Source organism: Zootoca vivipara, chromosome 16, assembly GCF_965207765.1.
Source record: "Zootoca vivipara chromosome 16, rZooViv2.hap1.1, whole genome shotgun sequence".
Lineage (NCBI taxonomy): Eukaryota > Metazoa > Chordata > Lepidosauria > Squamata > Lacertidae > Zootoca > Zootoca vivipara.
This window is the reverse complement of record NC_142599.1, coordinates 15,595,148-15,617,345: the sequence shown is the minus strand read 5'-3', so window position 1 is coordinate 15,617,345 and position 22,198 is coordinate 15,595,148. Positions and strand designations below refer to the sequence as shown.

The 22,198-nt window shown below is 43.8% G+C and overlaps 1 protein-coding gene across 1 annotated transcript in view; it reads left to right on the top strand.

Annotated features, from left to right (window-relative positions):
- Window positions 1-21,607, top strand: part of BCR (BCR activator of RhoGEF and GTPase) — a 95,780-nt gene extending 74,173 nt beyond the window's left edge. Inside the window, exons 15-23 of the mRNA XM_035098789.3 lie at window positions 918-1,015; window positions 3,326-3,457; window positions 11,708-11,767; window positions 13,716-13,825; window positions 15,511-15,650; window positions 16,157-16,291; window positions 17,670-17,775; window positions 18,867-19,029; window positions 19,419-21,607. Of these exons, the coding sequence (XP_034954680.3) occupies window positions 918-1,015; window positions 3,326-3,457; window positions 11,708-11,767; window positions 13,716-13,825; window positions 15,511-15,650; window positions 16,157-16,291; window positions 17,670-17,775; window positions 18,867-19,029; window positions 19,419-19,508 (1,034 nt within the window). The 3' untranslated portion in view covers window positions 19,509-21,607. The remainder of the gene's footprint in view (window positions 1-917; window positions 1,016-3,325; window positions 3,458-11,707; window positions 11,768-13,715; window positions 13,826-15,510; window positions 15,651-16,156; window positions 16,292-17,669; window positions 17,776-18,866; window positions 19,030-19,418) is intronic.
- Window positions 21,608-22,198: the final 591 nt, after the last annotated feature.

The window sequence follows — 22,198 nt, the reverse complement described above, 5'->3', positions numbered from 1 at the left end:
TTTGTTGTGGGGGAGGAAGGGAAAGGAGATTGTTAGCCTTTGGGTAGTGATAAAGCGGGATATCAAATCCAAACTCTTCTTCTTCTTCTATGGAAGTGGATGGGAGACCCTGAAGAGTTGCAGCCAGTCAGTGTAAACAGTACTGAGCTAGATAGACCAAATGCTCTGCCTTGGTTTAAGGCAGCTGCTTCCTATACTCCTTTGTTGTTCTGCTTCCACAGACGCAGTGCAGTGGTGAAATGGCTTCTTGTACAGCCCAATCAATGCACTTTCTCTCTGCAGCTATATAGCTGGCACACATATGAAGGTGGTTGTCACAGCACACCTAGTTGGCATTTTTGTGGCAGTCAGGAGAGTTGAGCTTTGGAGGGCTCAAGGGATGGGTGGCCAGCTGGCCTCCCATCTGGCCAATTCAGCCTGTGCCGCTGCCTGCCAAGGGGTGTGTTTCTGTGTGGGGAGTCTATCCTGGAAGCCTTTTAAAATGCACAGCGGTGACAGCTTGGTGACTGACGCCTGGCATGTCAGAAAGGTCTTCTGTGACAGAATGAAATTTAATAAATTCCTCCATCATTTGAGGTTGGGTTTTTACAAATCAACCTTGTGGGATAATTGTCAGGAATAAGAATGAGCTTGCGATATAATCTTTGCCTTGGAGTGGTTCTGGAAATGACGGAGACACTTGAGGAGAGAAGAGCAGCCCTCGTGCTCCAAATATCAGGTGTCAGCAGAGACCACCATGGGACTGAAGGAAGCGCCCTGCTCTGGGAGGTGCTCCAAAGTGTGGATCACTGTTGCATGGACCAACCAGCAGTCAGATTGAGTGTGAGCACATGGTCTGACCCAGCTGACCAAGGAAACGGCAAGAGATGCTGGTGACCCTAACCGAGCCATTGCTTCTTTTGTCATCCTCCTCCCAGACCTCTACTGCACTTTAGAAGTGGATTCTTTTGGGTACTTCGTCAACAAGGCAAAAACGAGAGTCTACAGAGACACAGCAGAGCCCAACTGGAATGAGGTAGGCTGTGGTGGTGCTCTGGGCTTCCTCTGATCACCACCTCTCATAGTCGGAGTCTTTGACAAGAGGAGGCCAGTAGTTCTATTTGTACAGATTTAAAATGCCTTCTCCTTATGTGGTGCATCAGGGAGGTTCCTGTACGTTTCTGCAGTATAGGAGATTCTTTTTTCATGACCTGCTCCTAATAGGATGGGACCTTCATCTTACTGCTGCTGTCTGTGTACAAATGGTTCCAAGAATTAATCCCATTTGAAAAGTGGTCATAGTGAAATTCAGCTGTCTAATTTGGGGGTCAAGTGTGGCAGTGCCCTTGTGGCCCCCTCCCATTTGTTTCAGTAAGGTGCGGGGGGGGGGAAGGAATTATCCTTTTGGATTCCCCCCTCTATAAGCATCAAACTGTTTTGATCTAAATCCACCTCTTTGAAAATTCAGCAGGAGAGCATAGCGAGTCTTAGATGTGAATGCCACAGTTGCATCTTGTATGTGGAAAGAGTCCCATTAGAGGAAAAAGCAGGGTATAAATACAACAACAACTGACCACCACAACTGACTTGCAGCATTAACCGAGTGGGGAAAGTTCAAGGCCAATGCTGTGGCTTGCTTAGAGTGGTTAGTCTTGGGATGTATTCCTGGGGGCTGCTTTTGAGTAATAGTGAATCATGCAGCTTCATTGAATTTGTTTTGAATGACTTATGAAACTGAAGGGAAAAGTAGCCAGAAGCAGAACAGTCTCTCTTTTGCACAGCTTGCACGAGGAGCTGCCTCTATTGCTGTTTTTTATTCTAGTACAGCCTTCTGCATCCTGGTTCCCTGTAGATATTATGGACTATAATTCTCATCAGCCCCATGTTCTGTCTGGAGATGTTGGGAATTGCACTCCAAAACATTTGGAAGATGCCAAGGTGGAGAAGGCTGCACTAGAGGGTTTCATTGTTCTTATTTAGAGACCTATTACAATAGTTTAGCTCATCAATATTTTTATTTTGTTTAACAAAGTGTACATGCCACTTACTCTGTAGAGAACATCTAAGTAGTTTACAAAAGATATTTCCTCAGGAAATATGGAAGTTGCAGTATCTTTCCCGGCAAAGCCAAGAATTTGTCTCCCTCTGGAAATGACAAAGGGTGTGACAGTCATCCTTCACATATGTATTATGGTCTTCTAGTCCTCTTAAAGGTTTTTTATGTCCATGCTTTAATTGTATTGTTAAGTTTTTAATACCTTTGATTGTTCCATATTGCATTATTTATTGCTGCCTTTGTTATGTTAGGGGGAGGTTCCATAAGTTTAGTTTAGCCCACCTCCCATTGCCAGCAAAGTGCACAACCCCCTCTTTGGGTAACAATCTTATAGATTTATATATTACTAGTGTCATTCAGCCCGTTCAGTAAACGGGCGCTAGCCGGGCGGGAACGGAGGGGAAGCCCTGGGACCGTGCAGGCGTCCCCTCCGTTGAGCGCCTGAGGCCCACCGGCCCCTCCTCCGCCTCTTCCTGCTGTCCCGAGTGGCGACGGCCTCCTCCACCTACCTTCTCCTCCTCACCTGAGGAGAAGGAAGAGGCCTCTGCCGCCACCTCCCGCAGCGTGCCTCAGGTAAGCGCGCCACCCCTCGCTCTCCTGCCTTGCCGCTCCCGCGTCACTCTGCTGCAGCTCCCGCTCTCGCCTGAGGCCCACTGGCCCCTCCTCCACCTCCTCCCGCTGTCCCGAGTGGCGGCGGCCTCCACCACCTCCCTGCTGCGGGGGAGTGACGCGGAGCTACGAGGCAGGAGAGCGAGGGGCGGCGCGCTTACCTGAGGTGTGCTGCGGGAGGAGGCGGCAGAGGCCTCTTCCTTCTCCTCAGGAGAAGGGAGGTGGAGGAGGCCGTCGCTACTCGGGACAACGGGAGGAGGCAGAGGAGGGGCCAGTCTCTGCGCTCCAAGTCTCTGCGTCCAATCCCTGTGTCCGTGGGGCACATGCGCGGTAGCACGGACACAGGGACTGGACGCAGAGACACAGGGACTTTATTATATAGGATGCAGACAGAAAACTGTTTTGATTGCACAAAACTTGTTAGTTCTAATTCCCCAGGTGGGAAACAGAATGAGGCAAAATCTTCAGGGTGCCCTTTCATAATTTCCCAAGAAATCTCTGTGATGTTAGGACTTTGAGAGCTACAGCATGGGCAGCCAGTGTGGTGCCTGCCAGATGTTGTTGGACTGCACAATTTATCATCTCTGGCCATTGACCATGCTGGCTGGGGGCTAAGCATCTAGCTATCCTTGCTATGAAGAGTGAATCTCGATTGACTGAAGTGCTGTTCTCCTCCTGCAGGAATTTGAGATAGAACTGGAGGGTTCACAGACACTGCGAATCTTGTGCTACGAGAAGTGTTACAACAAAAGCAAGCTTACCAAAGAAGATGGAGAGACCACCGACCGAATCATGGGCAAAGGCCAAATCCAGGTGGGCTGTTGGAATATATACCTTTGTAAAGGCAAGATGGCCATGATTCCTTCAAGCATAGGGTCAGGAACAGGTGGCCTTCCAGATGTTGGACTCCAACCCCCATTGACCCAACCTAGAATGGCCAATGGCCAGTGGTGATAGGAATAACATCTGGAGGGTTGCAAGTTCCCCATCCCTACAGGATATCTTGGCTTCATGTACATTGATCCACAACTCGTAAAAGGCAAAATAGGGCCACACAGAAAGGTGGTGAGAAGCCCAATGTAGTAATGCTGGCTGTGGCTGATGGCAGTTGTAGTCCAAAACTTGTGGAGGGCAGCAGCTTGGGGAAGACTGCAGTAAGAAGTAAACAGAGAGGAGTGACTGAAAGCAGGCTACCATCCCTGTCTGGAGGACATGCTCATCTGAATGAACCACTTAGGTGCTTGATCGGCCTTTGGTCTTTTCCCGATGATATATTTCTTCATATCAAAGCCTACCCTTGAGAAAATCTAGTGCTCTTTCTTGTAAGACCTCTGGATGATGTCAGACATGAAGTTTTCCATCCCTCTCTCTGTTAGAGCTGGGTATAAATTATTCTTGCTTAACTATCCAATTGCGTGTGGCTAATCTGATATTATCTTGACTGGAAATCTCACCCTCTCACTTCTGGGATTTGTGAATCATGCAGCTCTTTGTATTGTGGTGAAGGCAGTGAGCCTTGGTGACTAGAGCTGGGACTGTTTATTAGCCTCACCTCTGTGTGTGTGAGAGGGGGGGGGGTGCTAGCTGAATAGGAAGGAAAGCCATCAACTGACTCTGTGTTTGTAAAAGCATGGCTATTTTCCACAGAAGCAACAGGCAGCAAATTAACGTTTCCTGTTCCATCATTTAGTCTCTCCGTCTCTGGAAAATGAGCAGCTCTTTTCTTTTGTTGGGGTTTACTGTTTATTTGCTGGAGGTTTCCGTAGAATGTTTACATTGGAATTTGGAGAAGGTTTTGCTTGGAATTTAATTGTCTTAAAGACCTCCAGCTTTTCATTCATGCTACAAATTGAAGCTACTTGCTGTCACTCTGCATTTATTTTCTGTATGTCACTTCCTGTAGCATTTGATGTCACTGTTAAAGTGAAATCCAAGGTGTGTTCTATGTGCTCCTTCAGTTTTTAATCTCGTTTTGCAGAATACATAGTCCACCTACTGGACCTCTTAACTTCTTACCTGTCACATTTGTACATATACTCTCTCTGGTGGAGTAGAACCCTGTGAAAGCTTCTGTCACATCTGTTATGGTAATAAGAACATTAAACGATCCTTGATGCTGGGTCAGAGTAGGGCCTGTCTAGTACAGAATCCCATTCTCACAGTGGTGAACCAGATGCCCATGGCAGGCTCCCATGCAGGACCTGGGTACAATAGCAATCTCCCAAGTGTTTATTCCCAGCCGCCATATATGGAGGCATACTGCTTCTGATACTAGAAACAGAACATAGCCATTGATAGCCTTCATGAGCCTTTCAGGTGCTACAAGATTCTTTGATATTTTTGAAGCAAAATTGAGGCCTTGCATATTTCTTGGTTTTCTGTCATTGTGTCGCAGCAACAAATGCCGATTGCTTTACAAGAAATGAAAGCCAGTCCCTTTCCCACTGATAGTGAAGTGTTTTGCTGTCATGTTGTTAGGGCACTTTGAATGGATAAGTCCCTTTACCTTCTGGATTGGGGACCAGCACTGATCAAAACGGCTCCCTTTTGTTTACTGCTCCATCATGGCATGGTTGCCTTGGGGGCGCTCTTAGGAATGGGTTTGATGTGCAAACTGTTGCTCTGTTCCCTGCCTCTGTTTCTCTGTGTCCATGGCTTCTTTCTTTGTCTAGGCACCCCAGACAAAATTTCCAGGGGAAAGGGGAGCCAGGCAGAAACCTTAACATGGTACAGTCATACCTTGGATCTTGAACGCCTTGGTTCCCGAACAAACCAGCTCCCGAACGATTGAAACCCAGTTTTCGAACGTTCTTTTGGAAGCTGAACATCCGACGAGGCTTTTGCAGCTTCCGATTGGCTGCAGGAGCTTCCTGCAGCCAATCAGAAGCCGCACTTTGGTTTCCGAACATTTTGGAAGTTGAATGGACTTCCATAACGGATTCCGTTCGACTTCCAAGGTACGACTGTATTGTGATTACAGCAGAACACTGATGGGAGGAAGGGTGGTCATCCTGAGCATTTGCATGCTTCCTGCATCCCTAACCTCTCTTTGTGAGAGGCCTACTCAGCTTATCAATCAAGAGCTGCTTCTGCAGGAGAGGAGACAAGCCTGGGGAGGGATACCTGACAGCAGCAAGATACCATGTAAATCTTGGAGAAGCCCCTCCACAGACACTGCAGACATCATTGGGGACTTAATGTGTTGTGTAGACCATCAACGCAGTGTCTTTCCTTTGTTGGTTTTAGTGCCTTACAGATTTCCTGGTCAAATTAAGAACTCTTTCCCACTAAATCAAACTTTGCCACCCTTCAGCTGCTTTGGCCTACAACTCTCAAGCAGCATGACTGTATGCTAGAGCTCATGGGAGCATTACTGTACTGCCTGAGGCTGATGGGAGTTGTAGTTCAAAACTGCTGGAGGCTACCAGATCGAAGAAAGCTGCACTAAATCAACAAGGCAGTAGCTTTGCAGAAAGTGTACATACTCTTCTTGCTGTTCAGCAGAACCCGGGTGATGCAAAGTTGGTGATCTAGATGTGACACTAGCTCCTAGCTGCAAAACCATATTTTCAGCAGTCATATGTATCTGTACTATGATAAAGTCTCTAACTGTAGGATTAGCAAGACCTGTATTCAATAGTTCTACTTCAGCAAATTTTCTACTTGTCTTTCCAGTTCACACTGTGGTCTTCAGCCCCCAAAATATCTGCATTTCTTTGCCCAGATTTATTCTGTCCAATGTCAGGGATACTCTAGCAGTGTCTTTCAAACCTCATTTTGCAGATTGACATAAGCAAGTGAGCAGATTTTCTGGCTTGTATAGATCTTTCTAGTCTCTCTGGGGATCTTGTTGGTTTTTTTCAGAGTACATGCTGTGATAGAGTCTGAGAATGTCTGTGTGGGAAGAAACATAGCTATCTCAGCATTCCATAACTGGACTAATAGTATCTTTGACTTGTTACTACCAGGATTAAATGGACACGTGCATTTTAATCCCATTTCTTCATGATTTTGGTAGCATCTACAGCAGTGATGTCCAAACTTTTTTCAAAGAGGGCCAGATTTGATGAAGTCAGAGGCGTCTTTACCATAGGGCCTAGTGGCGCGTTGCGCCAGGGCGCCGGCCTCTCGGGGGCGCTGACGGGGCGCAACCAGCCACTAATCCCTTTGGCTCCTCCACCACCGCCTCCACCTCTCCCTTGGCTGCAGGAATCAGCGGGCTGTCGTTAGGCAGCAGAGGAGGAGGCAGCACCCCGGAGCCTCGCAAGTGAGCGTGGGGTTCCGGCTGTTTGGCCAGGACGCCACGCCGTGCCTCCTTCTCCTTTCCCCCGTGCTGTGTGTGCGCTGGTGCCGAAGCCTCTCCGGAGGCTGCGCTCTCCCCTTCCTGGCCCTGCGGCTCTCCGCACGGTGATGGCTCAGCTGAGGTGGAGTTTTGAGGCCTCCCAGCGAGGGGGAGGCGGTGAGCCTGTTGCGGGACACGGCGGAGAACGAGGCACCGTGGTTGGGACCTAGCGGGAAGGCACACCATGCTCCCCAGGAGGCTTCGGTGCTGCTCTTCCCTGGCCAAGGCAGCCAGGGGGTGGGCCGCAGCCTCCTGCGCTACCCAAACATGCACAGCTGAGGAAAGTGCAGGTGAGGCGGCAGGCGCGCGTGTGGGAGGGACCTCCAGGGGGCTGGGGGCGCCCTAGGGATCCCTGCACCAGGGCGTGAGATAAGCTTAAGATGATACTGGATGAAGTGAAGGGCCGACCAAAGGACCAACCAAAGTTGTTGACCTTTTTTTAGGATTGTTGGTTTTTTTTAGGATTTTACCCCAGAAAATAAACTGTCACAGGGGCCAGATTAAACCAACCGGCTGGCCGGATTTGGACTTTGGACATGCCTGATCTACTGGGTTCTCCTTTTTGAGAAAAAGCTTGGGGTTCCTTGGCTACAAGTTAACAATCAACATCAACTTCGTTGGACTGGTCATGTTGTGTGGATGCCTGATGACCGTCTTCCAAAGCAACTACTCTATTCTGAACTTAAAAATGGAAAGCGTAATGCTGGTGGCCAACAAAAGAGGTTTAAGGGCTGTCTGAAGGCAAATCTTAAAAAAATGTAGTATAAACACCGACAACTGGGAAACACTGGCCTGCGAGCGCTACAGTTGGAGAACAGCCTTTACCAAAGGTGTCATGGCGCTTTGAAGACACTCGATCTCAGGACGCAAGGGAGAAACGTGCTAAGAGGAAGGCACGCTTGGCAAATCCACACCATGATCAACTCCGGCCTGGAAACCAATGTCCCCACTGTGGAAGGACATGTGGCTCCAGAATTGGCCTCCACAGTCACTTACGGACTCATTGTTAAAACCGTGTTTATGGAAGACAATCTTACTTGGCTACAAGTGATCTCTAAAGAAGAAGACTTTTTATCTTCGATCCTGACAATGGCCTTGTGGTCTGTGAGATGAAGAAGCCAGCTGGCATGTGGATTTCACTTTGGGGCAATTGCAAGACTTGCCATGCAGTAGCAGAAAAGTTAACATGTGAATTGACCCAAATGCATGGATAGTGTCAGTGGTGCACCATTGTGATTTTGCTGCTGCTTTGTTACAGGGAAATCATGTTGTCCAAAGTGTCCATGCAGAACAGTTGTCCTCCACACAGGTGATTCATATGGGATTTCTACTCAGTCACACTATAAACAGGATTAAAAGAGTGACTTTTATGTCTGTTAAAACTGTTTGCTACCCACTTTTTTGTTTTTATTTCCAGACTGGCTGGCTAGTCTGCCTTTCCCCACTGCACCACCCTTGTTGATCATGTAAGCAGCTTGTCTGGCCAGCTTGGAATGGCAAAGCTGCTGTTACAGAATGTAATTCATTTAAACATATCCTTCCTGTTGTATCTTTGTCATTCCTCCCAGTGGCCTTATCAGGGCTGATGTTTCCTCCTCTAGTGGGCCAGTTAAATATTTTTTTCCAAATCTTCTTTTTTTAGCTGCTTATTGTTTAGGTTCTTTAATAGAAGCGCAATACTGGACTGCTGGTAAATTACTCTACATTGGGTAATTATTTTTTAAAGGGGGAGGGCCCATCACTCCATGGTTAGAGCAGGCACCCCCAAACTGCGGCCCTCCAGATGTTTTGGCCAACAACTCGCATGATCCCTAGCTAACAGGACCAGTGGTTAGGGCAGATGAGAATTGTAGTCCAAAACATCTGGAGGGCCGAAGTTTGGAGATGCCTGGGTTAGAGCATATCCTTTTATTTATTTATTACATTTATATTCCACCTTTCCTCTGGATCTGGCATGGATGCTTTAGTTGAAATTCCTGCATTGCAGGGGGTTGGACTAGATAACCCTTGGGTACATTCTAACTCAACAATTCTATGATTCCAAGAAGCCCAGGGTGGTGTGCATGCTTTTTCCTCTCCTTTCTGCAGCCTGGTGCCCTCAAGATGGCATTGAGGGGTTGGACTAGATGACCCTTGGGACCCTTTCAACTTTATGATTCTAAAGCACATTTAGATGGCATCTACGCGTATACACGAGCATTTTGAACTGGGAAAGACTTCTTGGAAAAGAGATGGACTTTTTCTGAGTGCTTGCTGGGAGAGCTTATAAATACCAAACTGATTTCAGAATGAATTGAATGGCACTCTCCCACCAGTAGTTAAAAAAACATTGAGTCTTGCATTCTTGCATTGAGTCTTGTATTTGTGCTCTGCTGTTGGATGCAAGGTGGCACTTGTTGTGTAGAAGTACCATTTCCTTCCATGCCTAACTTTGGAATCTCTGCCCTCATCCCAAACAGCTTTTACCTGTTGAATCTCCAAAGAATACCTCAGGCAGCATTTTCACTTATTTATGTAGAAGATTCACCACCACCCCAGGTTTTCGTTTTTCATAAAAACTCAAAAGTGACTTACTTTGTTTTAGACATGAGTTGCACTTTATATGGCACAGAAGTACAGGGCATGAGCAGCAGATGAATTGCATCTTGAGTCTGGGTTGACTGTTCCCACTGTGAGAATGGTGTTGTGAAAGGCTATCCATGTCAGCTCCAGAAAGCAGTCGCATGGGGGTGGAGGTGAGCCTCAATAGTTCCACAAAGGAAACCAAATGTACTTCAGAAGCCATTTCCTCTCAATTCTGGGAAAATACAAATCTTGTTGAGGGAAACTTCTGCCTCCCCTTCCCATAAACTCTTTTGGGAAGGAAAAACAAACAGCTCATTGGGACCTTGGCTGCCCAAACTGAAGTGGGCAGGTCCTCCAGGAAGAATATTTTCATCATAAAGCCCGTGGCAGAGCAAGAGTAGACTTAGAGGGACAAACACTGGGCTTCAGAGCACAATAAGAGCACACAGCACAGTAAGAGATGTGGGAGCTGCTGATGACCCACTCCACCACTCAGGGAATCTTCAGGCATTTCTGCTACAGCTGTAGCTGCAGGTCTCTGCTGGATTTACCGAAGAAATGTACACATAGCAGAAGCCACACTCTGTGGCCACGAATCTGTGGCAGAGTGCTACAAGGAAAGGTTGGCTTTACTCTTACATTCATTCATTCATTCATTCATTCACTCACTCACTCATTCATTCATTCTCTCTCTCCCCACCCTCCGCCTTCCCATTGCTTTGTGCTGTATGTGTGGAAAGAGAAACTGCTTCCACTTATTAGCAATAACAGGGGGGGGGGTCTCAACAGGTGAAGGCAAAGGGCTAATTCTCACAAACAGCAGATGAAGTGGTGAACCTGTGCCTGGACTGTGCCACTTCAGGGTTCAAGTGGGGCCTCAGATTGTTGAATGCTCCTCCCTTTACAAAAAAAATATATAAAAAAAAATTCCTTGCATGTTGAAAACTTTCTAGCTGTTTTCCTGGCATGCTAGTTTTCTGGGCCTATGGAATTTTCATGTGTGGAAGAGCATTATCATACAAACACACCCAACCAACTTGCAGTCATCTGAGTGGCATAATTCAGAGTGGCATAATTCAACTTCATCTAGACCCGAGAGAGGAGTTGGCCCTGAATCTCTAAAACTGAATCGGGGGCAGGCCAAAGGGAGGGTGATGAACAAGCCCAGAAAACCAGAATTGGTACCACAGTCTCTGCTAGAAAACCTCCACTGGCTTGTCAGACAGACGTGTGCATTGTGTGCAAAAATAAAAGACAAATGTTTTGAAATTTTTGTGATAAGGATAAAGGTATGTTTTGAATGTATTTGCTTAGCTTTGCAAAACTATGTTGCTTTCATGACTTTTGTTGTCAAACATTCTGGAATCTTTTTTCTCATGCAGAAGAGGGTGACGGATGACAAATGGTCTGAAAGGGCACTGAGGTATTTCTAAACCAGCCTTCCCCAACCTGGTGCCCTCCAGCAGTTTTGGACTTCAGGGGCAGTTTGGAGCTATAGCACAAAACAGCTAGAGGGTATCAGACTGGGGAAGACTGTTCTAAGGCTTTCATGTTTAGAACTGTTCAGGGCTATAATTTTGCTGTTTGTTTTAAAGGACAAGCTAGCAGGATTCTCCTGATCCCGCAAATATGTGACTTGCATGCCAGCCTAATTAAATTTGGCTCCCAGTATGTTTCCGAGCACAATTCAAAGTGTTGGTGCTGACCTTTAAAGTCCTAAATGGCGTTGGCCCAGTATAACCAAAGGAGCATCTCCACCCCCATCGTTCTGCCCGGACACTGAGGTCCAGCTCCGAGGGCCTTCTGCTGGTTACAGGGAACCAGGCAGAAGGCCTCTTCGGTAGTGGTGCCCTGTGGAACGCCCTCCCACAAATGTCAAGGAAATAAACAACTATCTGACTTTTAGAAGACATCTGAAGGCAGCCCTCTTTAGGGAAGTTTTTAATGTTTGAAGTTTTATTCTGTTTTTAGTCCTCTGTTGGGTACTGCCCAGAGTGGCTGAGGAAACCCAGCCAGATGGGCAGGGTATAAATAATAAAATTGTTGTTGTTGTTGTTATTATTATTATTTTATTATTAGATTAACATGTAGGGCAATACAGCTGCTTTGGTCTCTGCACCTGATTGCTAACTCACTAATAACTCTCCATTTTTCAGCTGGATCCACAGACATTGCAAGATAAAGACTGGCAACGCACTGTCATATTGATGAATGGAGTAAGTACAGACAATTCTAAAATGTAAGCTGGCTGCTCCTGACTGTTCTGTTCTGGATTGGATTTTCAGGTCTTGTGCTCCTGGTGACTGAAGACCCATAGTCAAATGTTGTTGTTCCACAGACATGGTGTAACACATGCAGATGATGATATAAAACACTGACAGCAAGCTGCCTGCCAGGCCTGTGCAGCTGTTTACATGCCTGCTGAGGAGCCAGCTTTATAGATTGTTCCTTTAGTGGGTGCAGTCTCCATTAGCACACAGATACAGAGCGGCGTTGAGCATTTTCAATTGTTGCATAGGAACAGCATGTATAAGTTTTCTATGTTGGAAATTCTGCCTTTATATCTCCCGTACTGCCAAAACGCATAAGCTCTCTGTTAAGAATCTGCACTTCTCCTGGATGGGGAAGATAGGAGAGTTTTATTTCTAATGCAATAATGTTACAGAGGATCTGGACGTATGCATAATATGTACATCCTGTTCCTGGCGCAAGCAACAGACCACCCTAGCTGTCTTTGTAGTCATGCAGGCGGCTGCTTGCACAACAAGGTCTTTCTCTGGAGCCTGTTTGACTTCTCTGAGCACTCAGCCATATTAAATTGGCACCTCGACTATTTGGTCCTATTGATGCCTGGTGTGGAAAATCAAAACAACACTCACAACTGTGTGCCCTTACAGGCACTAATTTTTAACAAAGGGGACAATGCACTCTGGAATTCTCCTTTGCAATTTTCACTGAAATGAATGGGAGTGGCAGTGGCTTGTATTGGAGGACTTCTCAGCAGATCAAATGCCCTAGGGCTCAGAGCTGCCTGCCTGTAGCCACTGAAGTCCTGTTCTCTCTTTTAAAATATATGCAATGTTAGCATGGCTTTTTGACAAAGAATGGCACATAGTGGAATCTATTTTGAACGATTATCTGCGTACACTGTCACTTCAATGAGCTGTATCAATAAGCTCCAGTTAACCAGATAAAAGTGGTTTAGTTGGAGAAGCTACTTCAGATGAAATAGTAATTATTTCAGACATAAGTAGTTTTGAAGAGCATTAAAACCTCATGCATCATGTAAAATAATCTTTGACCCTCAGTTACAAGTTGTTTCTCATTGTGGTGTTAATGCTACTGAATACAGAAGTCTCTCTGCTCATTGAATACCAAATGAGACTTGCTGTCTGAATATTGTCTCTTCCTGGGTAAGCTGCACATTATGCATAGCCGCTATTATTTATACACTTTATATTCTGCTTTTCACATTGTCATGTACTTAGAAAAGCTAACATTTTCTTTAAAGAAACAGTAAACCACATGTAAAATAAGACAAAAACAAACAGAGAATTTAAAGTAGTAATAAAAGCAGCTGTAAGAGGCCTTACCTTAAGAGTTTTTACTGAAACAATTCTAACTGTAAACTCCAGAAACAAAATTTTGCAAGTGTAAGGCTAAAAACAGGGATGGCTAACCTGTGGATCTCAGGTTATTGAGCCTCAGTGATTGTGGGAGTTGTAGTCCAGAAACATCTGGAGACCCACTTTTTAGGCTCTCCTGGCCTAAAATCTTAGAAATCTTGTTGATTTTCAGTTTGTATCAGACTTCACATTTCTTTCTACATTAGCTTTGTTATTTCTACCCTCTTTGACAATTTAGCTTGTTGTTTTGAAGTGTCAGAGGATTCTGTTTGTAATGACAAGAGACTACTAATGTGGTATGTAGTTGAGAAGGGGGTGCATTGTTCCGTGTAGTTTTCCCAAGGGAAAGCAGCTTACATGGAGTATGAAAGTAACTCCATCTGATTGCGGAGCTCAGAACAGAGCAGGTCACCCAGATGATGATCCAAGCCCCTGTGCTATTCGCTGTTACTCCTTGTGACTGTTTTTGAATGAGAGAAATCCAACAAGAATTTCTGTTGTTGGAAAGAGTAGCTATGAATCTCCTTTTTTCTTCAAGGTTGAAGTGAAGCTGTCTGTGAAGTTCACCAGTAGAGAGTTCAGCTTAAAGAGGATGCCCTCCCGCAAGCAAACAGGCGTATTTGGAGTAAAGATTGCAGTGGTCACCAAGTGAGTTATTTCATCATTTTTTCTTTTTAATCCAGGGTTTTTCCTTAAGGCCTTTTCCCTGACCTGACAGTGAACAAAAGTCAACACGTATAATTTGCCTGTTTTCTAACAAATAGTTTTGAGGGGAGGGGGAAGTATCTGTTTTGCAAGCTGCACCATGTTCATTGAGAACGGCATAAATCTGCTTGGAACCCAAGTTTGTTTACTTTGAACATCATGTGCTATGCCGTGCTCCGGAACCAACCCTTGGTCTCTTCCTCTCCTGTGAGATGACTCACCCTGGGATTTTCCAAGCTACTGAGCAGCCATTATGCTCCACACTCAAAAAACATTCACACCATCTGGATGGTGCTATATTAGTTTTAACCCCTGAACTTTGGTCATGATTCATTTGCCAGCAGACTGTTTGCTGGCACTGGAGAACTTGGGAGGGAATCATTACAGTGGTGCCTCGCTTAACGAATGCCCTGCTTAACGAAATTTCCGCTTAACGAAAGGTTTTTTCTAGCGGAGGTTGCCTCGCTAGACGAATTCATTTTACAAAAAAATTGTGTAGCGAATCGCGGTTTCCCATAGGAATGCATTGAAATTCAATTAATGTGTTCCTATGGGCAAAATACAGTGGAACCTCGGTTTATGAACACCTCGGTTTATGAATTTTCGGTTTATGAACGCCGCGGACCTATCTGGAACGGATTAATTCACTTTCCATTACTTTCAATGGGAAAGTTCGCTTCAGTTTATGAACGCTTCAGTTTATGAACAGACTTCCGGAACCAATTACACCCATGCTTCAGTTTATGAACATTTCAGTTTAAGTACTCCGCGGACCCGTCTGGAACGGATTAATCCACTTTCCATTACTTTCAATGGGAAAGTTCGCTTCAGTTTATGAACGCTTCAGTTTATGAACAGACTTCCGGAACCAATTGTGTTCATAAACTGAGGTACCACTGTAAATAAAAATTCAATGTATTCCTATGGGATTCGCTAGACAAATTTTTCGTTATAAGAAAAGACCCGTGGAACGAATTAAATTCGTCTAGCGAGGCACCACTGTATTCCGTAGGCAGAAGCAGGACTACTAAAGCACACATATTAAATTGACATCTTTAAAAAACAGAGAAGTTGAATGAGGATTTTTAGATTCCTCAGGTATCAGCCTTACTTTGAAAAGAACAAAAACACATGATTCTCAGGAGTCAGATGAATGGTTTGGCACACATGGTATGAACTGATGACTAGAATTTTATTGTGTTGGAGTGGGAGAATGTACCATAGCTGCCAGTGCTTTGACCTCTTACTTTTCTGCACATCAATAAACTTTGTACTTTTGAGCAGCATGGCATATCAGGGGCTGGCAAGTGCTTCAATATGATACTCAGAATCTTAGGGGCAGATCAGAAATAGCACATAACTTTGAAAAAGATAAATAGCTGTACATCTTGAACAACAGTTTTATTGATTTTATTTCTTGACATATTTTGTAAATTTGTATTAGTATTACTTTTGAAAATAAATACAAAATGATACCGAAAAAAGAAATGTCTGTCTTCAAATGCAGGCAGCCTCCAGTTTTCCCATAGAATCGGAGGCAGTTTGAAATGGCTTTCTTGCTTGTGGTGTGTGTACATTCACACACAATTATTCCCTTTGCCTTTACTGAACTGGACCTCTTCTTGCAGGAGAGAGAGATCAAAGGTGCCTTACATTGTGCGCCAGTGTGTGGAGGAGATTGAGCGTCGTGGCATGGAGGAGGTGGGCATCTACCGAGTCTCTGGCGTTGCCACCGATATCCAGGCTCTGAAAGCTGCTTTTGATGTCAGTGAGTATCAGCTTCTAAGGTTTTCATTTCCACTATAAATGACAAAGTCAGTGCTCCACTCACTCTACTAATAGTTACTAGGGCCAGTCTCAATGGAAGTAGTGCAGAAAAGGAAGTGATCTGCAATGCAGTTGTTTCTAACGTACATGCTTTAGCTTAACTACGAAATGAATGTTGTTTACATTTTCAAATCAAAAAGAAGCTGGTTCAATGCATCAAGCAGCAGTTTTTCTCAAGAAACTGTGAGATAGGTATGCATTGTGGCTAACTGTCATGTGTGCACTGTTTCCAACACCAGTGGTGGCAGCGCACTGGAGCCAGGGTAAATGTTAATGCGTACACACCCAGAGTGTGCAAGCCCATGGCATATTCCTGATCCTCCAAAATCTCTACCATCATTTTTGAATTGAGCAAACAATTTCAGCAGAGAGGAAGTTCAAAAGCAACACCCAAGGAGCTAAAAGCTCTGCCCCCCTCACATCTCCCTTCCCCTCCCTCTATTTCAGATAACAAAGATGTCTCCGTCATGATGAGTGAGATGGATGTGAATGCCATTGCAGGGACCTTAAAGCTCTACTTCAGAGAACTGCCTGAGCCCCTCTTCACAGATGAACTCTATCCCAACTTTGCTGAAGGCATTGGTGCGAATATGATGACTAACAAACATACTACTTCAGGATTGCTGAATCAATTGGGAGGAAATGTGACTGAAGATATTTGGCAGAAACTCCTTCAGGGCATCCTCTTACCCAAAATAATGCAAGAATACTTAAAGCATTAGAAATGTAACTGCTTTAGAATCCTTAACATTCCTAATGTTTTAAGTATTTTAAATTGCAACATTTTCTCCTAGGGGAGTGTTTCCAGGCCGCTGATAATATTGTTGCATCTTCCAGACTTTCAGATCTGCAATCCTCTTTTTGAAAAGTACCAGCCAGAACTGTACACTGTTTTCCATTTGTGCAGTGGACAACAATCCCTTAACTGATAATCTCTAGCATGCAATTGGGCCTCTTTTTTCATAGCTGAGGCTAATAACTGGGCCAGGTTTGGCTCTTCAGTCTGTGAGGCACAAGTTTATAATGTATTAGGTTTCAGCCCTTCTTTAGGAGGCAGCTTCTAAACCAAAATTAGGTCAGTTCCTGGACCTCTGTGTAGCTTGATGCTGCAGAGGGAAGGATTCAGCTGCCCAAGAGAAGATAGGGCAGCAGAGTTCAAGATGAATTGGGGGGAGCAGTGAGGATGTGCCTGTATTGCGCTTAGTCTCTGGATTTTATTTTTTGTAACTTGAGTGAAACATATTATGTACTTTGGGCACTTCCAGACTGTTGCTATTTTTGATTGGGGGATTCAATCGCATACTAGCAGATTCAGGATGCACAGTTATAGATTATTGAGAGGACTTGCACAACAAGCCTGTTTCCTCAAAACATTGAGGGAGTCAAAACACTGAGTGACATGAATATGCACTGGAAAGTGTGGGATAACACTTGCTTTGACACAAAAGTTATCTAACTTCTCAGCAAACAAACCAGAATGATCAATAAGACATAATCTAAGCTCCCCACAGACAAATAAGAATAAATGCACAATAAACAAATTGTCTGGGTGCAACCTTTATTATTGTTACTGTTATTTATATAAGATTGCTCAATAGCATAGGGTTTTGCTCAGAGCAGACCCATGGAACTTAATGAACTTAATTTCAGTGATGCTACTCTGAGCAAATAACATAGGGAAAGACTGTTGATGGCAATAATCTTGTTTTTTGTTAGTTTAATAGCACCCTTTGTTATTTCATTCAGAAATATGAAACGATAAAATACAATTAAAATACAATATTATTTTTTATAAATCATAAAATGGCCTGCAGCCTAAAGGTCTTGCAGAATTTTTAAAAATCTTCACTATAATGATCATAAAAGAGTGGAAGGAGCCAGGCTAGAGCCTCCCTTCCATGCCTTGTGAAGCTGCATTGTTTGCTCCCATCCTGACGCTTTCCCCCCCTTCCTCCTCTAGCACTTTCAGATCCAGTTGCTAAGGAAAGCTGTATGCTGAACCTACTGCTGTCTCTTCCAGAACCCAACCTTGTCACATTCCTTTTTCTCCTGGACCATTTGAAAAGGTAATGCTAGAGGTCCTTTTTCAGCATTGACCATCTCTCAGTACTTACTGTGGAACTCCTGGAATGCATTGTTGGGAATAATAACTAAATGCATATGGTTAATAGACCTGGTCGAGACACCTTTTCAGCTTGGCTCTAAGAGAGACTACTGCTCTGAGATGGCTCGTCTGCAGTGGTAGCTCATACGTAGAAGAGCTGGGGTGTCACTCCTTGTCCTCATTCCTCTTGAACAAACCCCATGGATTGCTTGCCACTCTGCTGTTCTTATAAAATAACAACGTTCATACAAGTATCGGAGAACTGACCTAGGGCCCATCTCTGCCCTAGTTTCAAAATTCATATCAACAAATATTTGAGAAATAACTTTTTTTTTTTACTTCAAAGCTAACATTCATTGTGATGCAGATAACAGAATGTTGTGAAAAGTCTGGCTTGCGTAGAACTTTAGATGGACAGTCCTGCTCTTATCACCTTTCGCCCAGCGTTCTGCCTGGACACTGAGGTCCAGCACCGAGGGCCTTCTGGCGGTTCCCTCGTTGTGAGAAGCCAAGTTGCAGGGAACCAGGCAGAGGGCCTTCTCAGTAGTAGCGCCCGCCCTGTGGAATGCCCTCCCATCAGATGTCAAAGAGAAAAACAGCTACCAGATTTTTAGAAGACATCTGAAGGCAGCCCTGTTCAGGGAGGCTTTTAATGCTTAATAGATTACTGTATTTTATTTTTCTGTTGGAAGCCACCCAGAGTGGCTGGGGAAACCCAGCCAGATGGGCGGGGTATAAATATATTATTATTATTATTATTATTATTATTATTATTATTATTATTATTATTATATTATTATCATCATCATCATTATTATTATCATTATTATTATCTGTTATCACAAATAGCTTCTTACAGTGATGAAGACCTTGAAAGGGGCACCTCTTGTCTGTGTTATAAAAACTAAACCATAATTTGCTAGGATTTAAAGTCTTTGCAAGGGTGTTGTACCATCTTCTGAGCTGCAGAAATGAGACTGTGTCTTTCTTTCTTTCTTTCTTTCCTTCTTTCTTTCCCTCCCTCCCCCTGCTGCCTCTACCCAATTGCTTCAGGGTTGCTGAGAAGGAGAACATCAACAAGATGTCACTTCACAATCTGGCAACTGTTTTTGGACCAACGCTGCTCAGGCCATCGGAAAAAGATAGCAAAATCCCTGCTAATCCAACTCAGCCAATAGCCATGACTGATAGCTGGTCACTAGAAGTCATGTCCCAGGTAAGGAAGTGGGATAGTCCAGGAAATGTTTTGCAACTTAATGCCATAGTGTCCCTAAGGCAAGGCAAGGCCCAGTGGCTCACCTTGTGGGATTAGGCTTGCTCTAGCTATCAGCCAGTCACTAACGTTGCTCAAAGTTTTCTCTGTGTTTTGTTACACAACATAATAAAAACAGTAAACTGCCATGGGAAAGTTATTGAAGAGTGGAAATGCATTTTTTAAATAAGTAAATGAAGAGATAGCCTAATTTCCCCATGGATTGTTCTCCAACCTGGATCTCCTTTTGGGTATACAGCACCCAAAATCTGCTACATAAAGCAATTCCCCTCATGGTTAGGTCACTTCACTACACTGGCTTTCATTGACCTGTTTTCTCCTTTGCTTTCCAGGTCCAAGTTCTCCTCTACTTCTTGCAGCTAGAGACTATCCCCACTCCTGATAGCAAGAGACAGAGTATCCTGTTCTCCACAGAAGTGTAGGAGCCTTAATCAGTCCGTGTGGAATTTGCCATGGGTGTGAACTGCCCCCCTCTGGGAATGAGAGAAACACATTACTCCTTCAGACATTCCTGGTCTGTCCTTGCCTACCAGGAGGAAATGAGGCCTTCAGTCCCTCTGCTATCTGTCAGGCAATGACAGGCTGAAGACTTTTTAAAAAAGAAAAAGAAAGATTCCTTCCTCTTTTGACCACTAGAACAAGAAAGAACTGGGCCAGGCTGTGCTGTGAGTTTTCAACCAGCAGAGGGTAGCCCTGAGCAGCAAAAACTGTTTCTTGTGGGGTATGTGAAAGAACAGATTCCTCTGTGGGTTTTTTTTTAATGGAATTAATTTTATCTTTGGGAAGCTTCAAGATTTCTACTTGGACCTCTCGTGAAGAGCAAAAGGATATATCAAAACTGTAGCTTTAATAGCTGCTGTTTTGGTTTTTAATGGAATACTGCAAAGTATATGCATTTATGATGCCCTCTACATGGAAATTTAAATATTGATTTCAACTAGTCTCTTTTTAATAAATTAATTAATGAATTAGAGGCTTCATATACAATCAAACCTCTTGGTTGGTTGTTGTTTTTGTCACAGACTTGCCTCTTTCCTTGGAAATGGAGAGAAGAAACCACATTTTCTTGCCTTTTGTCCCTTTTTGGGTAGGGGCTGCATCATATTCCTGTTGCATCATATTAAGGCCAGTGTGGTAAAGGAGACTGGGGGAGGTTGTGATGATGGCAAGTATTTAGATGACCTTACTTTCTGTGTGAACCAAAAAAATAATGGGCAAGGCTAATGTGAAAGATTTGCTAAATTCTTCAGGCATTCTAAATAGAATAGAGGATCACTTGCAAAATGGGGAACTTCATCCCATTCCCCCATATAAAAAAGAAAAGAAAAAACTTTTATCCAGTTCTCCACCCAGATGATGAAGGCTGTGCCTACACATAAACACCATAACCTGTTATCAACATTTCTTCAGAGATCTGGGGTACAAATGCCAATGGCTGTCTCCCAGCTGCTTGACCTAAACTTTCATCAGAATCGCTTTTTCGATACTTGAATTTTTATGTTCTTTCTTGAGACTTTGTATGTTGCTTATGGAAATTGTCTTTTCCACCTCAACCCCTTTTTTGCTGGTAAATATAAATGTTTTGATAAGATGTTTGATAACCTACACAATGATGGTTGATTGAGCAGGGAGCATTTTATATTTTTCAGAAATCCCAGACATTCAGCTAAGATTGAATGGACTTCAGAGCAGCCGTATCTAGGCACCAGTGAATTATAGCACTGGGAAAGGATCAGTGCTGGGAACTGGAAACATGAACTAATTGTAGAGTCCTCGAATGGACAGGGAGGTTTTTGCTTTTGCTCTGATATTACATTATATTTGGGGAGATGTTTTCCCACTTGGTCATCCAGCATAATTTTTAGTTATACCCATACATGCCACCAATTTTACCAAGAAGATCAGAAACTGCTTGCAGGCAAGAGAGAAGAAGACAGATCCCCTCCTTCCTTATTAAAAGTGTGATAAAGGGCTAAGATGTTAAACTAAATTGTTGGCTTGGTTCAGAAGAAGGACTGAAGTAGAGAATGAGACTCCCACAAAGGTCTGTCATGTTCCTCAGTTCTGATAAATAAAAGTGATTCTCCTTGTTAAACAAAACTAAAAGGTAGTGGAGAAATGTGTGTTTTGACAACCTTACTGATGATGTTTTTTTTGGTACTGTTCCATAATGTCAGCTGCTTTGGGTATTTATGAAATCACACATTCTGAAAGAGAGGAGAGGTTTTGTCATTTTCAATGTGTATTCCCGCAACTTTCATGTTCCTAAAAATTATTCATATGGGAATCTGATATTAATTAGCTCCTCTTCCTATCAAGGCTACGATACTGTCCCTGTTTAGACGTAACATATTTCAGCTTATTATATTATTTTATTGTTCTCACTTTATTTTATACTGTTATTGTTTTTCTAATTGTCATTATTGTATTTTAACAATTTTTGTGTAAGCCACTCACAGAACTTTGGTTACAGAGTGGCATAGAAAATACCATTAATTAATAAATTAAATTATTAAGCCAAGATATGCACGAGCCTTGCATTTGTGTGCTTCATTCTGTCCTTCCTCCCTTCTCTTAAACAACAGAAATCGCTGCCCAAAAATGGTGTGATAGCCAGTAACTTAAATGGCTTTCAAAAAGCAGATTAGGCAAATCTGATAGAGGATAAGCCCTTCAGTGGCTATTAGTTGTGTTGCCTACATGGTACCTGCAGTGTCAGAGGCACCAGGAAGAGGCTTGTGTGGTGCTTTGTGAGCTTCCCAGAGGAAGCATGCTGGACTATAAATGTATTTGACCTGATCCAGCTGCAGGACTCCTGCTAAATAGTATGCAGCAAGTGAAATCGATCATTTACAGCTTTCAGAGTTTCAGGCACTGATTAGAACATGGTAGCCATAGTCTCTTGGTTTGGATGTAACAGGAAACTATGGTAAAGTAACCCAGTATGTCTTCAGTCATGGGACACAGAGAAGAGAGAAAGGGACAGCATTTGCATGCACAAAGTTCATTCGTATTTTGGCTTAGTAAGCCAAGATATGTTACATCCAAATGGGGCTGCAGCATGTTACAAATGTTATTCTCTTGACTAATTTCACTATAATCTAAATTCTAC